This window comes from Plectropomus leopardus, chromosome 5, assembly GCF_008729295.1.
Source record: "Plectropomus leopardus isolate mb chromosome 5, YSFRI_Pleo_2.0, whole genome shotgun sequence".
NCBI classification, from domain to species: Eukaryota; Metazoa; Chordata; class Actinopteri; order Perciformes; family Serranidae; genus Plectropomus; species Plectropomus leopardus.
Window position 1 is genome coordinate 35,726,213 of NC_056467.1, and position 17,109 is coordinate 35,743,321.

The window sequence follows — 17,109 nt, forward strand, 5'->3', positions numbered from 1 at the left end:
ATTTTTAAATCACACATTTTATGAAATTCAACATCCTATGAATATTTTTGTGCACTTAATAGCAAAAAGAAGAAATCAACATGCAACATGGCTTTCTTTGGAAGTTACTTACATACTGTTTATCTGAGATCAATCAAAATGATTGCCTCCCCGAGTGACTTGGGGAAATACATGACCCTCCCCCCACCGTACATAACCATATTTCATAGTGTTTGGTTATAGTAAATTGTGTGATTCTGGAGATTTTTTAAAGAAAACATGCCTTAATTCATTTGTGGGTTTTAGGGTTCTAAGGGTATCTAAAATAAATACAAAATATGTCCATTTAAAGGTAAATGTGCCTTCCCCTAAGCTCAGTCTGAAACGCAACTCCTTCCCCTGTGCTTAAAAAATGTTTAAAGGGTCGCCAGCATTTTGCACACTCCCTCCCCTCCCATAAATAACAGTCCCTTAGCATTTAGCTAAAGGCTCCACTGTGCCTCAGTGCAGCCTCACAGTCATGTTTATATATAATCTTGGGCTGTCATACCAAGCCTCCAGTAAAGTTTAAGATAAGGTTAACTTTAAGAAAAACTGGGTCAAAGACAAAACAAGATTATTATAATGCACACAGGTTAGGAACTCATCTTCTGTAAAAAGCTACACTGCATTCATACAGACTGCAGCAAATCCACTGACAGAAAAAACAGAAATAAAAGACAATCTATTTTTTGTTTAGTTGCAGTGCATCATAAGGTATTTGCCTTTATTGGATAGGACAGAGTGACAGCATGAATGGGGAAGAGAGAGGGGACAACATGCAGCAAAGGGCTGTGAGCTGGAGTCAGACCCACAGCTGCCGCAGCAAGGACATTTGCCTTCATACATGGGGCGCCTGCTCTATCCACTGAACCACTAGACGCCCCATAGAATGACCTTCACTTTTGAAATGACTGGCCTGATGAATGTTAGTTGATTTTTCCTTCATAAACCACCTTTCCAGTATAAAAATATTAAAATGAGAATAATAATTTGAAGGATGAATACGCAGGAAGTAAATATAAAAATTTCCAGTAAATACTCAAAACCAATCAATAAGCAAGAACTGATGATAAATTGATTGATTATTATGGTGTGTGAGATGTGAGGAGAATCTACAGGTGGTGGATGTCTACACCACCACATAGGTCAGACTGATGTCTCCATCGATCTCCAGGGTGCTGATGTGTTGGATGGGAGTGAAACGATGCCTGTAGGTGTGTGTCTGCATCCCATTGACCACAATCCTGAAGGACTGATTCTCACAGCAGATGGTCAACTGAAAAAGAAAAGGGCATTTGCCGTCACATATTTTGAAGAGTCTCTGCAATAACTAAAACTAACAAACTTGTGTTTTTTGATATTTCCACTAGGAGTCACCAAGGTCTCACACAGAGGGCCTTTAAAACATGGCTGGATCAGGTCTGGAAAGTAGTGGATCACAAAAGAAAATTATCTCTCCAAATGAAACTTGGAAATATTGATAGAGGACACCACTACAAACGTGTAATCTTCTTTCAAGATGGCGTAATATATTTGCTAAGAATATCTGTTAAATAATGCTGTCAGCAAAAGAAAAAAGAAATAGAATGTGCATTGCTTCCATGAACCAGTCAATTTGCAGTTACAGTTTACATCTATGTCTGTGGATGATTCACACATATTTTCTGCCCGGCAGCACAGAAGAACTATGTAATCAGCACAGTTTACAGATTAGTGTCACCAATTCAGTATATGACCAAATCTCTCCCCTTCTTTTCCTGAGATATGATGTTAAATAATGACCAGAAAAGTGTTTTTGCAGAACATCATGATGTCACAATGAAGGTGACCTCTTGAATATAAATGTCATCACTTCATCATTTTATCCTATTAGACATTCATGTGAAATTTTGTCATCATCAGCATATAAACTTTTGAGTTATTGTCACAGTGGTCACAGTGACCTTGACCTTTGACCACTTAATTCTACTCAGCTGATGCTTGCGTCCAAGTGAACGTTTGTGCGAAATTTAAGGAAACTCCTTCAAGACCCTCTTGAGAAATTGCATACACAAGAATAAGATGAACTCTTGAGATATTGCATACACAAGAATGAGATGAATGCAAGGTCACACTGACTTTGACCTCTGAATGCCAGATTCTTATCTGTTAAGCCCAAGCAAACGTTTGTGCCAAATCTGAAAAAAATCCCTGAAGGTACTCTTGATATATCGTGTTCACAAGAATGACACAGTTGAGTTAACATTGACCTTGACCTTTGACCACGAAATTCTAATCATTTCATTGTTGAGTCCAGGTGAACCTTTGTTCCAAATTTGAAAATAATTCCTTGAAGGTGTTCTTGAGGTATTGCATTCACAAGAATGAGACACACAAAGGCACAACGACTTTTACCTGTGATCAAGAAAATATAATAAGTTCATCGTTGATTCCAAGTAGTTGGTTGTGCCAAATTTTAGGAAATTCCCTGAAGGCATTCTTGAGATATCCCATTCACAAGAATGGCCAAAGCTCCAGCCAAAGCTACCACCAGTACGGTCGTGTAAAAAACAGTCCTTTAGACACATCGGACTCCTTCTTAAGGACATGATTGCAGTTATGATTTCCTCTCTTTTGTATATCACACTGACATTTAGTCTATAGCAGAGGAACTACAGATAACCAAGTCACAATTCTAAATAAATATACAGTATAATCAGATTTCTTATTTTGTGCTCAGAATTTTGACATAAATTAAGCGACCTCATGCTCAGACTTATGAACTCTGAGTTTGAGAGATTTAACATCTTAATAATTTTTTTAATGGCCCATTTTTTCTCAACGTAAATGTTCCGTTTTTAAACCTTAGGAACCTGAGTAAAGTGGCTTGATTTCTTCCATGGAAAGAAAGCGATGTGCACTTAACTTTAAATGACCCAAAAAAAACTGTGAGAAATTAATAAAACTGGGGAGTTAAGAACAAAAAACAGAAAATGACCAGGGAAAAAGTTCGAAAAAAACATAATAATAATAAAGTTTGAATAAAAAGAATAAACATTATAATAGAAAATGTGTACTGTTTGCCCTAATTTTAAATATATAATTATATAATATAAATTTTAAAAAAATACATTTTCCCCAGTTATTTGATAATTTTCTAATTATTTTCTCTGTTTCTTTTTTTACAGCTAATTTTCAGGTCATTTTTCATAACCTTTTACAGATTTTTTTGTTTTCAAATTTGTGGGACATTTCACGACAAGCTGCTCATTGCCTTTTTGTTTTTTGTTTTTTTAAGAAATCAAACCAATGTGCTCACTTTTCAAAGGTTAAATACTTGTGAAAGACATCTGAATGCAGCACGAAAAAATGTCAATCCAGGTGTTAAAGGGTTAATGATGCACATAGTTCAATGTTGGAGATACAATGACAAATACAAACTGTCTTGAAATCCATTCTTAAATGCAAGCCTATTGCCAGTATGTTCCACCTCCACCTGCTCAGTGTGTGCTGTCAGTGAAGTGTGTGCAGTGGTACCGTGAATGGCTGTCCCCGGCGGAACGGCATCGCTCCGCCACGCTCCTCAGCGCCCCACTGCTCACTCTGCTTGGTGTTTCGAACCACACAGTTCTCGCTGAAACGTGGATTGTAATGTAGAGCAATGCCAGACAAATGGCTAAGATTCACAGCGAACCTGAGAGGAAACACAGAGGAAACAATAAGAACAACATGACACCGAGCGTCCTGCATGCATGCCTTCATATATTTAAGTTTGTAAAGATGAACTGCATCAGTTTTACAGATAAAGCTCAGGTTACCTGCCATGGGAACTACTAGTTCACTGCTGAAAACAGTTGTTTCATGGTTTCACTAGTTGTGCAGGAGCATTTTCAAGTCTGAGAGTGCTCCTGATGATAAGATGCATTTATTACACAAATCTGCATTACAAACTGGACTCTCAGTTTGAAATATTGTTATTTAACCAGTATGTTTAAAGCTTGATCCAAACTAGGGAATAAAAGTCAGATTGCCTCAACCTTTGCTGCTTCAGTTCTGACCATTATTTTATTATCTGTCTCTTGTGAGGCCCCAAACTTTTGGATGGATGGATGGATGGATACATTTTCCCTATTTTTTTTCCTACAAAGTTGCTCATTGCCTCCTTGAAAGGAATTGCACAAAGGTTTAAACAGTTTGTTGGGAGTTGTATGAAATGTACCGTAAATATGTATATATAATGTGCTTGATGAGCTATGCCATATCTTGAGGCACTCATATTTGTAGTTTTCTATTTCAATATCCATCTTGATTTAAGCAATATCACACCAGATTGAGAGATGTGCTGTATATCATCACGGCTGTGAAAATATATAATCACAAAATAATCACAGCTGTGATGATATACAGCACAACACAACCTTGAGTGTGATATTACTTTTATACAATAGTTCTACAAGCGTCTTTTATTTATTAGTAACAAACGATAACAGATTATGATTTGTTTGTTTAAATTAATGAATTTTTTGGCTCCGATGACACAAATAGTTCCACAACCTCTGGATGTGATAGCTGTTGCCTAGCAACACATAAACTTTTTCCTGCACGCTGCTTGCTAATCTGTGTTAGCTCGGTCTTAATGTTCTGCACAGACCTGCTGTTTAGTACCATGAACATTTATCTCTGTTTTCAATGAAATCAGAGTCTGACAGACACTATGGCAGCTTGTGAGATTCAGATAAGTTAATCTGATCTGACAGTTCGTTGCTCCAGCGTGTTTCTGCTCTCAGAGTGATACATGCAGAGTTAAAAGTTAACGGTCCCAGTGATGTTGTACTACTACATCAGCACTCATGGAATGCCTCTTGACCAATCAAATTTCTTGGTCGTAACTAACTGTTGTATAAATACCATATATATACCGATATAATCTATTGAGAAACTCTTTATGAATAAAATCACCTAACAGGAGGGCACACATGTAGTAGAACTGCACACACCTTCTGTGAGTTTGAGAGTTTCTCTCTGTGGGCAGCTACTTCAGTAAAAGTGGAGAAACTGGCAACACTTGTTATTAGAATGAGGAAACAACTGCAAGCTGCTGTTTGGAGGACAAACCCTGCCACAGAAAAACTGAACCAAAGGCACGGTCCATAATTTAAGATCCACTCAGTCAGTCCTGACATGAAAAGAGTAGACCACATTTACCAGATACTGAGGTTAATGCAGAGAAATTACAGAACATCACCATGTCAGACAATCTTTATCCTACATGTTGTATCCACTTAAGCCTGGGTAGTATTTGATTTGTTTCATGACTCAGCATATTGAAGTTGCAGACAGTAGAAAGGTTCAAGAATTCACAGCACGTCATTTGATTATCTAGAGCAGGGGTATTCAACAAAAATTCAAAGGGGTCCAAACTCAGTGAAAGTATGATATCATATTAATGTATGATATATTTTACAGCCTGATTTTGAAAATCACATTTTGTGCTCAGAGTGGTATGAGTGTGGGCATTTGACGCTGCACAAAAAATACTGATGTCTAAAAATCAATGTTGCTGCTAATCATTGACATATACTAGGACGTGATGATAAAAAGAAAATCAACTTAACATGTAGTATATTGAAAATAATTCATTTTTTGCAATCAGTGTGTATTTATGTTGGTCTGTATTTTCTCAACTACTCTACAGACACAGTCCTTGGTCTTGAGGTGTAAATGTCATGTTGTTTTCTTTCAACAATGTTGGTTTCAGAGAAAATCCAGCAAAGATTGGTAAAGAAGTCAGACCTTGTGGCGTTTGGGTTAACAGTCCCCTGGATAGTGATGGTCCTGCCATGCTGAAGTCCACCACTAATGATGCTCTTATATGGAACAGCCTGTGCAGAGAAGGAAAAGTGAAAATTAATTATACAAATACAATCATAATCCATCCTTGTTTTAATCCAGTTAACTTAACGAATGGTATCGTTCATTTATAGATCAAAGATGAGAGCACTTTTGTTCATTTCTATGGTTATATGTCAATATTTTCAAATAAAACACATTTGAAAGTCGATCAAAGATCTACTTTAAGGCAGTGTGTAATGCTCAAGAGCTTGCTTCTGCAGGAATGCAACCTGAAATGTAGCATGTGCTGCTGATGCCCCCTCTTCAGGAAGTAGTACTATACTGCAAAACATCTTGGCTGGCTGCCTTGTGAAGAATCTTTTTTAGGGGGGAAGTGTGAAGCTACCAGTGTTTGTGATGGTCAAATAGCTTCATGAACCCCCTCCCCCCAACACTTTCAATTTCTGTAAGTTTCTGAAACTGGCATTCTCAAATGAACACACTTCATGCAATGATTGGTCAGCTGTGCAGAAGAGAGACAGGAGTCCGGGTTTTTCATTCCTGACACAACTATTTCTGTTCCCTTTTGTGTGATCAGCCGAGTGCAACACTATGAGAACTTTCAGGAGAGTTCCTCTGAAAATGTTTGCTATGTTTCCACATTTAAGCATTATCATGTCATGATGTCATGTTATCATGTCTCCTCTCGTTATGATGGCTTTTCACTCTATCCTCCAGTGTGGCCATCTCAAACCATATGCCCAATGTAGGGTTCTGTGTACCCGCCCTTATGGTCTTTAGTGACTCAAATCCATACCAGAAAAACAGACTCTAAGCAGGTTTTGATTATGTTGTGTGCTCAGTGATTAAGTAAATAAAAACATAATACACAGTATGTTTACTAAATACAGTGGATTTTTGAGTGGGAATGAATGAACACCTCATAATGCAGTGCACAGAGGAAATGAAGTGGCTCACATTGTGCTGATCATTTAATCAAATTGTGGGTGGTGGTTACACAGCTCCAGACAGATAAACAGACATTTTACTGTCTCATTTTGGAGTCTAACTGCCACTCACTCTCATAGACTGTATATAAAGATGGACAGCGTGACAGCTCCCCCAAAGTGTAGCTTTTCAATCTGGATCGCCTCTTGGTGTCTGTCTGTAGTATAGGTCATAAAGCCTGCCCCTCCATGCTAGTGAATGGACATAGGTCAAACTAAAAACTCAAAGTACACGCCAAATGAATTTTTCCCAAGGATGGTTTCCGTCATTGAAGGTAGTTCTCATCACCCTGATGTTTGTTCAAGTGATCCGTTTTTATGATAAATTCGATTTTATTTGGTTTCTTGTCTTCATCTTGAGCAGATTCAGTACACTCTGTCAGACACTGATGCCAAGTTTAATAATATTTGGGGTCCTTTCATAGAACATATCAGGAGGAAGAGATCCCAATCTGTGAATTGATTGTCTTCCTCAGTTGAACTGTACTGTTTTTTGTATTCACACCCAGGAACTTTGCTATCCTAGCTTGCACGGGGCCTGCCTTGATCCCTTTTGGTACTGGTCTCTTTTATTTTCTTTGGTTTGACTGAGTGCTGGCAGTCTATTTTTATTTTTGCTAACTTTTGGTATTCTCTCTATTGTATTTACTTGTTATAATTGTTGTTGTTATAATAATAGTTTTATTGAAGATTGTATAAATAAAATGTATTTTAAAAAAAGAGGTTTGGTTTTAATGAGTTAGTAAAGTATACAAAAGGGGACTTTTCCACCATGATTGACAGCTATGACAGCCAATCCATGCGCTCGCATTCAATGGAACTGCTCATGATTGGTCGGACAGATGTTTTGGTGGGAACTCCCCCACAGCAGATATCACTACTGCGCACACTCTGACATCACCCTTGCAAGATAGCAGCACCCACATCCTCGATATTTTAACCTTACTTCATCATAGCGAGGGGAGGGGGCGTGTCATCCATATTTATTTACAGTCTATGCTTGCTCTCACTCTGACATCTGATGTGGCATGTATTGTATCCTTTCCTGTATGTTAAATATTTTGGATAACAATTGCTAATTGCAGCATATAATGACAATAACTATGTAGAGCTGTACAGAATTATGTGGTATAAATTTGGAACACAGCTGAAGAGTCAGCAGACAAGCTAATGAGCTTTTTTACTATATGTAGACTAAGCAGCAACCTCTGGAGCTGAAAAATGAAGCTAATATGGATGTGTGGAAAACTGCAGTTCCTCTAACGGGCCACTTGAGGCTGGCTCCAAAAGTGAGTCAAGCCCCATAGACCCCATGTTCAAAATACCCAATGTAACAAAAGAAATTAATATGTTTACAGCGTGGCAAAAAAATGGATGTGGTCTCTATAGTAAATTTCAACATTAATGACAGCTGTAGGGGAAGTAAAAAAAATTTTAATAACTCACGTTTATATCGAATACAGCTAATACCTAAGTTGGCTGTGGCTCAGAGGCAGAGTGGGTCGTACTCTTATCGGAAGGTCAGTGGTTCGATCCCTAGGTGTAAGCCCACAGACTGTCTAAAAAGATGGAAGACATGACAGCTCCCCAAAACTGAGGGCAAAAACATCTTGATCACTCCCGGGTGGCTGGCTGCAGTATTGGTCATAAACCCCGCCTCAAACTAAAAACTTAAAGTACAAGTCAAATAAATTTTTCCCAAAAATGGTTCTTGTCATTTTAGTTCAGCATTTGGTTGTATTAAAAAACCTTCTATAGAGTTGGATATTCAGTTTTTGCAGTTAGTGAAATAAATAGTCTTAAGCCTGTCGAAAATTAGTAGCATTATCATAGCTAACCGTGCACTGTGCTAACCAAGCTAGCAAGTGTCTTTCTTTCATTCTAAAATTCCAAGATGGCGACACCCAAAATGCAAAACTGGAAGCTTCAAAACAGTAAACAGTAACATAACTATGATATATGTAGTTTAAAATGGCTATGAAAATTAAGATGACTAACAAGCCAACCTAGAATAACAGTATACTTAAATGTCAGAATAAAATATTTTCTATTTTTGCCACATAAAAATGAATTTTCATTATCCATGGATTTAGAAATAAGACAAAAATAGCTCAAATCTAGACAAATGAAACCAAAACAATCTAGAAGCATAAGGTTTAAGTGAATAATGTATCTGTTTGTCTTGCAATTTGTGCTAACAGACCCCTAAACTTCACTACTACTGTTCTTGTTGCCCCAGAGCAGCTCTGCAAAATGTCCATCCTGCCTGATACTCACAGGCATTGCAGGAGGAAATCCAGGCTGTGCGGGGAATCCAGGCTGGGCTGGAAATCCAGGCTGAGGTGGAAATCCAGGCTGTGACGGAAACCCTGCAAAAGCAGGAAAGCCAGCCTGGGAGGGGTAGGCATGTGAAGGAAATGCAGGGTGAGCAGGAAATGCCGGCTGTCCAAGAAAGTGAAGACAAAACAAAAACAGTTTAATCTACTTTATCCTTATGTTATACTGTTCACATGTTGATTTATTTATTAAGTTTGGGGTTATTTGTAATGAGAGCATTGATGTCAAGTACAAAACACAATGGATATCATACATAATTCTGGTAGCATACTCACCATAGAGTTCTGGAAGGCAATAGAGGAAATTTCTACTTTCCCGCCTATTGAGATGGTGTCCACCTGGTGAAAGGGGATACGGTGTCTGTACTCCATGAAGTGGTTACCATTGACGTTCAGCTGGAGAGAGAAAATATATAGTTTTATTTTTTATTTGTGTCTAATTTTGTGTCTAACGGAAAAATATTTCTGCATGAGCATATTTTTTTATCTGCCTATTTAAAAAAAGAAATCTAAAACAGAATATTAAATGTGTGTTGAAAATATATTTATGTACTTTTTAAATAATTTTTTAAAGACACAGTATTTGTTGGTGTAGTGAAATAAAATCTTCCTGAATTTAATTTCTATCTTAATTTCTTCTGTGTAAATCTGCCAGAATATTAGCTGTCATTAGTTTTGTTCCTACAGACCTGGTAGGAGTCCCTCGAGACTGTGATGTAGAGGCTGAAGGGCGAGCCAGCAGGGAATGGCGAGTTGTGCTTCCTCTCTTCAGTGCCCCAGCTACTGTGCTGAAAGGTGTTGGTAACCACATAACCAGGGCGGCTGTCATAGCGTGGGTTGATGTGGAGAGCGATGTCCGCATTGGTCCTGGAACCACACTGCAAATTCACATGGAACCTGGAAATAAACACAAATCATTTGATGGTGTACAAGAAACTGTCTTCGTCCTACTTTTTATGAAAGGAATTGTGTATAAAAGCCCAAAATATGGCTTTTTGCTGCGAGTTACAAAATAATGAATCGACCCAAACAATCTTAAGGTACCCTAAAAAGATCTGACCACTGATGTCACTATGGAGCAATGTTTTGATGCATCCCTGTAATTTTGTTTATTATGGTCTATATAATGAAAGCATGTATGTTGGTTGTTCATTTGCAACTAAAGACCATATGATACTGTCAAAACTTCCAGAACAAGTGAGTAGATGACTTTAGATTGACTTGTCAGCAGAGTTGCAAATGTTTCGGGGGGAAGCAAATTTATTCAACATGTATAACGTGTTTTAAGGACACACACAACGGGCCTCATACAACAACATTCTCTACAATTTATCTTATATCTTTTCTTTAATTAAAAAATATAAGAGAAGTCAACTCCAGATGCACCAAACATTCTTAACCACCAAATTATAAGGGCAACTTTTGTGCCATGTGCAACGACTCCATGACACCAAAAAAGGCTGTAAGAAGAACTTTTGCAGTAGTGAAACTGATTTCTGTTAAATAAACTTAAACAAAATAAATTTCAGGAAGATGCATTTAAATATTAACAGAAAAGTACACATGCAAAAGATTTAAATAAAATTTACTAAAAAACTCATTAAATATTCAAAAGAAAAAGCAGCATTGCCTTTTACATACAGTATGAATGAGATCTGGAACCATGAAATGTTTTTGGGGGTTTTTTTGCATGAAAAATGACTAACACAGAAGAAATTGTTGCGAACTAATTTTCTAATAAATAGGGATGCATGAAAATTAGCAGCCCGATAATGGGACTTATGATGTCATACCGATAATTCCAATAATACAATATTTGGCCAATAAATAGAAACGATAATAATAAGCATAAATTACTTTGAATTCGCCCCTGTCAGTACCCTATCCGTTCCCCACTTGCACAAGCAGTCCGCCATCTTGGACAGCTCCAGCTTCACTTTGACAAACAGGTGTTTTATCATGTTTAATACCCTGCCAGATCCGATGTACACATGCGTAGTCAAACTAACTACTTCTGCAGAGATAGACTAAGACCTATGGACATCAGACCCCTGGCTTGTTCAAACATTGTACTATTCTTTTGTGTATTTTGCATGAATATTATTGTTACACCTCTTTGGTGTAAATAAAGTTTTAAGAAAAAAAGGGAACTTGTCAGTTGCGGAGTCACAGAGACAGAGGAAGAAGACTGAAATGTAGACTATGTTCTATTTATGTGTTTATAAATATAGTCCAGTTTATAACTGATTTAAAGTTATTTCAGTTGTTTCAAATACATAATAAAGAGTAAGCTACCTGTCTAATACAGGCAATTCATTTTGTTCTCTAAAATGTCTAAATTGAGTAAAAAATAATCCAAATTAGCCCAACAGTTAGAATATGCAGAGTTCTGGTTTAAACCATACATTTTGAAAATATCAGAAATTGATTCAGTATCCTCAATAACCTCCAAAAGCACCCAGAAAATGCCAAATTGGCCAAGCAGTTGCTGCTGTACTGTCAATATATAAAATAAATATAATATCAATAAGTTATTAATTGTATATATCATTATAATCAATTCTTATTATCAAATAATTGCTGTGAAACTCCTCATTTGCAAACATCTTTTTAATCACAAGTTGTTTTCATTGATCAATAATCAGTTATATTCTATGCACATTTTGCTTTTCATACTCTTCATTTTTTCCTGAGACAAGCTCTCTTAGTATGGACACCGTTTTTCAAGCATAATTGCTCTCCCCATAAATATTCACGGTTTGGAGGCACGGATCAGGTACTGATGCACCTGTTTGTCAAAGTGAGGCTGCCATAGGGAGCTTTCCAAGATGGTGGACTGCTTGCGCATGCGGGGAACAGATCGAGCAGGGGGAACGGATCGCATAGTGACGGCCCGTTTGCCATGGTTTCACTCCACCAGTACTACACACACTGCATTATGCTGCATGTGACATCAAACTTCTGCACCTGTCAGATCAGTCCAAAACATGTCATCACAGTCAGCAGCAGGGTTTCCCCCATTGTTTCTTTTTCTTTCTTTTTTTTTTTTAACTCTTTCCCCGCCATTGATGAGATTTTCCGTCGACCTGTGTTTTCACTGTAGTGTAGGGGACACTGTTACGGATGTTATGCTATCAAACAACATTTCCACGTCCAAAAAACAAACGAACAAGACGTTCTGAGGTCCCAGGGTGATGGGAGGAGACGACTACTAACGTGCAAACTTTATTGCTATTTAGCGGCTTTTCGGACTCTCCCAGCAGCATTGTTTTTTAAAAAAATTAGAAACATTTAGCGACTTATTTAGATCAACAGGGAACAAGGATGAAATATACTGTCATTTATTACCATGCTCACTGCTCACAGTAACCGCTGTAACACCACAGTAACACCGCTGTTAGTGGGCGTCAGGCCAGTGTCTCCCCCCTCCCTCCTACTGCTCCGTGTGTGTGTTATGGTGATATGACGAGAGGACACACTGCTTGCGGTGTGAATTCAGGTGTAGTGTGTTTCCAGCTCAGTTATGTTTACAGAATAAACTGATATCTGATGTTTGATTCCTTCCAACAACAAGCAGAAGAACATGCAAATATGCAGAGATCACAACAAAGGAGTTAGGCCTACTTAAAGACTGTTTTGTAGCTGTGGTGCTTCCTGACATTTTGGGGAATGTTCCACTCTATAGTTCTACTATAACTCAAACAGAATATTATTTTTGGCATTATTTTTGTTCAATTGAGGTTGACATAAGAAAATAAGAGGGAGAAAAACAACAACAAAAAATATAGAAATGAAGTTGATTTTGCTCTTGAAAATGACTTTCCTTTACAAAAATGCGATTTTCCCATCTTTCTGTCTAAAATGTTGTTTTTATTCTGAAAATGCACTAATTAAATTCATCTGTATTCACTACATCTCAGCCTTTCATACCCTCAGGTAATGAAAAACAAACAAAAGGAAATTATCGGTTCTTATCGGCCATGAGAATCTGTAAATTATCGGTTTATCTGTATTGGTCGAAATAATCATTACTGTGCATAATAAATCAACCAACTGTTATATATATATTTTATTTGTGTGCAAAAATCTTAATTTGTAAAGTAGTTATCTAATAAAAGTAGTGGCGTAAAAAAGTACATTATTTATCTCTGAAGTGTAGTGGGGTAGAAGTGAAAAGTGGTACGAGACAAAGATAATCAAGTAACCTCAGATTTGTACTTAAGCACAGTACTTGAGCAAATGCACTTGATTACAGTTCAGCTCTGGACTGCAGAGGGATGATCAGTAAATGAAATTACAGTAATTGGGATCAACAGACTGAGTATAGCAGAATCCATTTACCCCTGAAATTTAATAATCGAGTCATTCTAATTCATCTAAAACATTATTTAAATTTGATTATATAAATTAATTAAAATTAGTGCATTTTGAAAATGTTTTTCTCTTATCTTGATACAAGTACTCTGGACCACTCATAAAATGTTCTCTACCTAGGAGAAAAGTAAAAATAAGAAAACATTGGTTAATCCCAAAAATCAATGGTTACTAACAAAATAAGAACAAATCCTGGATACGATATATAGTTTCTTGCATGAGGCCCAATGTGTTTTTATGAGAACCAATAAATGTTAGCCACCTATAACATAGTTTACAAGAAAACTTAGGATTCTGTAAATGTGTAATAAACTTACATTCATTACAAAACCACAATGAAATTAAAATTACTACCAAAGGACTTTATTTTGTAAAAAAAAAAAAAAAAAGGTCTCAACTGAAAATGAATGGAATTCATTGTGCACAATGTGTCTTAATATTAAATAAACACCTAAACAAGTCAGAATGAAATGAAATTATTAACAACATAAACATAAAGGCATGTATTTTACCCACTGTGAGACCAGAGACACACAACCCCTACCTGAAAGGGAACTACGTCCATTTTTTAAATTTCATATATGTTATTCCTATGGTCTAAGACTAAAAAAATCAACAAACTCTCTCACAAATCCAAAAACTAGAGTGCTAAAACTCTAATTTATGATGTCATTGGGTACAAAGACAGGAGCTGCTTCATAGACAGTGAACTGATAAGGATGTTATAAATCAGGCCGAATCAGTTGGCGGACTACAGGCCAAATCCAGCCCAGAAACCCGTTCTGAGTAGCCCAGCATACATATATCTGATATACCACTATGATAAAATACATAAACTACAGTGATAGAGAGACATCCATTTCTCCTCAGTTGCTTTTCCTGAGGTTTCTACCAATGGATACTTGATTTTAACCCTTTGAAACCTGGGGCAATGTTACTTTTCATGTGCTGCTTTCTAATGCCTTTCACAAGTATTTAACCCTTTGAACCCTGAGCAAATTGATGCAATTTCTTGAGAAATAGGCTACAACGGACTTGCCAATAAATGTTTAACAAATTGCAAGACATTAGCAGATTTAAAAAATCCAAGGAGAAAAAGAAAAATTATATATAGGAAAAGCTATATTCATAGTTATCACAATTACATATTACAACTTATGTTACAAAATTATTAGAATTTTTAAAGGACTTTTCCCAGGTAATTTCCTTGGTTTTTTTTTAAAATTTGTTTTGTTTTGTTTTCTTTTAACTATTTTTTTAAACTAATCTGTAAACTTGGCATTTTCTGTAAACTAATAAGTTTTCTTGTACTTTTGATTGTTTCTTGCTCATTTTGGGGTCATTTCTTCTTAAGCTGCTCATTGCCTTCTTCCCATGTTTTTGAAAGAAATCAAGCTAATTTGCACAGGTTTTAAAGGGTTGAGGGGTGTAAGAAATCTTTAAAAAATATACAGTACAGCTGTATCAGAAATATTTCTCTTAATAATTATTTTTCTGGCAGATAAATGAGTGGGTTTTTTGTTTGTTTTTCTTATTTTTTTTTTAGGAAATGTTACATTTTGTAGGTGACTGCCACCAAACATTAGGACTAAGAACAGAGAGATGAAATGATGGAGAGCAGTCTGACCTGTCTGCTCCAGGCAGGACTCGACCACTAACGCTGATGGACTTCCCCTCCTGCAGGCCGCCATGGATGGATCCAGTGAAGGGGATTCTCTACAAACAGCATGTCATAACAGATTAATAGCTGATTTTCATTCTAACCAATAATATACGTAAATATATTTTAATATAATAACTGATATTTATATATTAACTGATAAAATACTTAAATATTTATACTAACTGATAATAAATGGATAGTGTGGGGCGCCCTGGGCTCTAAAGGCAATGTCCTCGCCACAGCGGGGTTGCTTCTTAGCCCTTTGCTGCATGTCATCCTCTCTCCCTCTCCCTCTCTCTCTCTCTCTCTCTCTCTCTCTCTCTCGCTCTCGCTCTCTCAGGGGGGGATTAGAGATTGTTTTGGTGCATTAATCAAAGTTGTAGTATTAAAAATGACTATTTAAAATAATATAGCCTAAAATATAGCAAGACATAAAATATGTAATATTAATATTTCATAAAAAAGAGGGGGAGTGTGGGAAATAGAGCATAGATAAATAGGCTACAAGATAAAAAATAATCTGAAGTAGAATCATGAGTGCTTCAAGTAAAAATGAGCGCTGAAGTCTTTAAAACACACTTGGGGTTGTGAGAAAATCCTAAGTATCAAACCATTAAAAACTAAGGTTTTAGGTCTGGTTTAGATAAGGGGAAACACATATCAACGGGGAAACGATCTTCAACACGACTTCTCTCGAACACTACACTGAAAACAAAATGTTAATCTGTGTGAAAGCTGCTGCATGTTTCCTCCTCTCAGGTGTCTGTCAGTGCCACAGACAGAATCAGGAAGCAGCAGAAGACTGTCTTGTAAAATAACGGCCCGCACACTGCTCCTCAGTATTACGGAATGATTATTAAAAGGTAAACAAGTGAACAAGTGAAGGACGTACTATTAACACGAATTAGTACTATTATTCATATACCTAAAATCCAATCAAACAGCAGCTCCCGGTGATGCGTAAAAGTTCGCGCGGCTCCTCTAAGTCCTGTGAGTAGGCTAACGGACCTGAAATAACACCGTAAAGGACGAGCAGCCCTCATACCAACCATCATAACTATTCCCAGGAAAACAATGACAAGGAAAGACTTACTGGGTTATAAAAAGGTGACTGCTGATTAAGAGCCATTGTCCGTGACAGAATAACGCAGGTTTGCGGAGCTGCAGGGAGCGCGTTTAAGACTCTGATGCAAAATGGGAGACTTTCACAAGGTTTTACTCCACACTTAGGTTTCGATTTCCCTGCAGTAGGCGGCGTTAAAATAACCACAGTCCTGTCGAGAAGCCCCTGGGTACATAGTCCTATCAGTACACTTTATTACACAAGAGAAACGATACTGACTGTTCTGCATTATTAGCGTCAAACACTACAACGATCTTTTTTAATTAGTCTTATGTTGCTAAATAATGTTAATTATAGGAGGAGGAATGTGGTTTCGTTTCTTGACTCATTATAATTTGACAGAAACAACTGCTGCGTTAATGTGTCCTGTGGCCCAAATATGAACAAGAAAGTAGTTTTGTTTTGTTTGGTTTTTTTTTAAAAAAAAAAAGTAGAAAAAAAGTAGAATGAAAATAACAATAGGAAAAAATACAAAAAAGTATAATAATGATAATAAAAACAAGGAAGTGTTAAGAATTTAGTTGAACATGTGAAATTTAATCTATAAATCAATAGGCTATGAAATGCTTTCAAAATATATGCAATATAAGCTGTAAGCTTTGACTGAGGATAAAACATATTTTGTACTGTTTGAAACAAGCAATCAATTAATTGAATGTTCATTTTACCAATTAATCGATTAAGGAAAGTGCTTATTTTTTGCAAGCCTAATATGTATAAATTTTTGTCACATAACATAATCTAATATATCTAATAATATATTTATTATTATAA

General features: G+C 36.7%; 1 protein-coding gene across 1 annotated transcript; it reads right to left on the reverse strand.

Annotated features, from left to right (window-relative positions):
* Positions 1 to 737: 737 nt before the first annotated feature.
* On the reverse strand, positions 738 to 16,429 carry LOC121943022 (galectin-9-like). The gene is made up of 8 exons (XM_042486380.1): positions 16,306 to 16,429; positions 15,177 to 15,265; positions 9,865 to 10,072; positions 9,452 to 9,571; positions 9,117 to 9,281; positions 5,794 to 5,882; positions 3,538 to 3,694; positions 738 to 1,297 (listed from the first exon to the last, which is right to left on the reverse strand). The coding sequence occupies exons 1-8, from the start codon at positions 16,339 to 16,341 to the stop codon at positions 1,151 to 1,153; spliced, it is 1,011 nt and encodes a 336-aa protein (XP_042342314.1). The 5' UTR covers positions 16,342 to 16,429; the 3' UTR covers positions 738 to 1,150.
* Between the last annotated feature and the right edge of the window lie 680 nt (positions 16,430 to 17,109).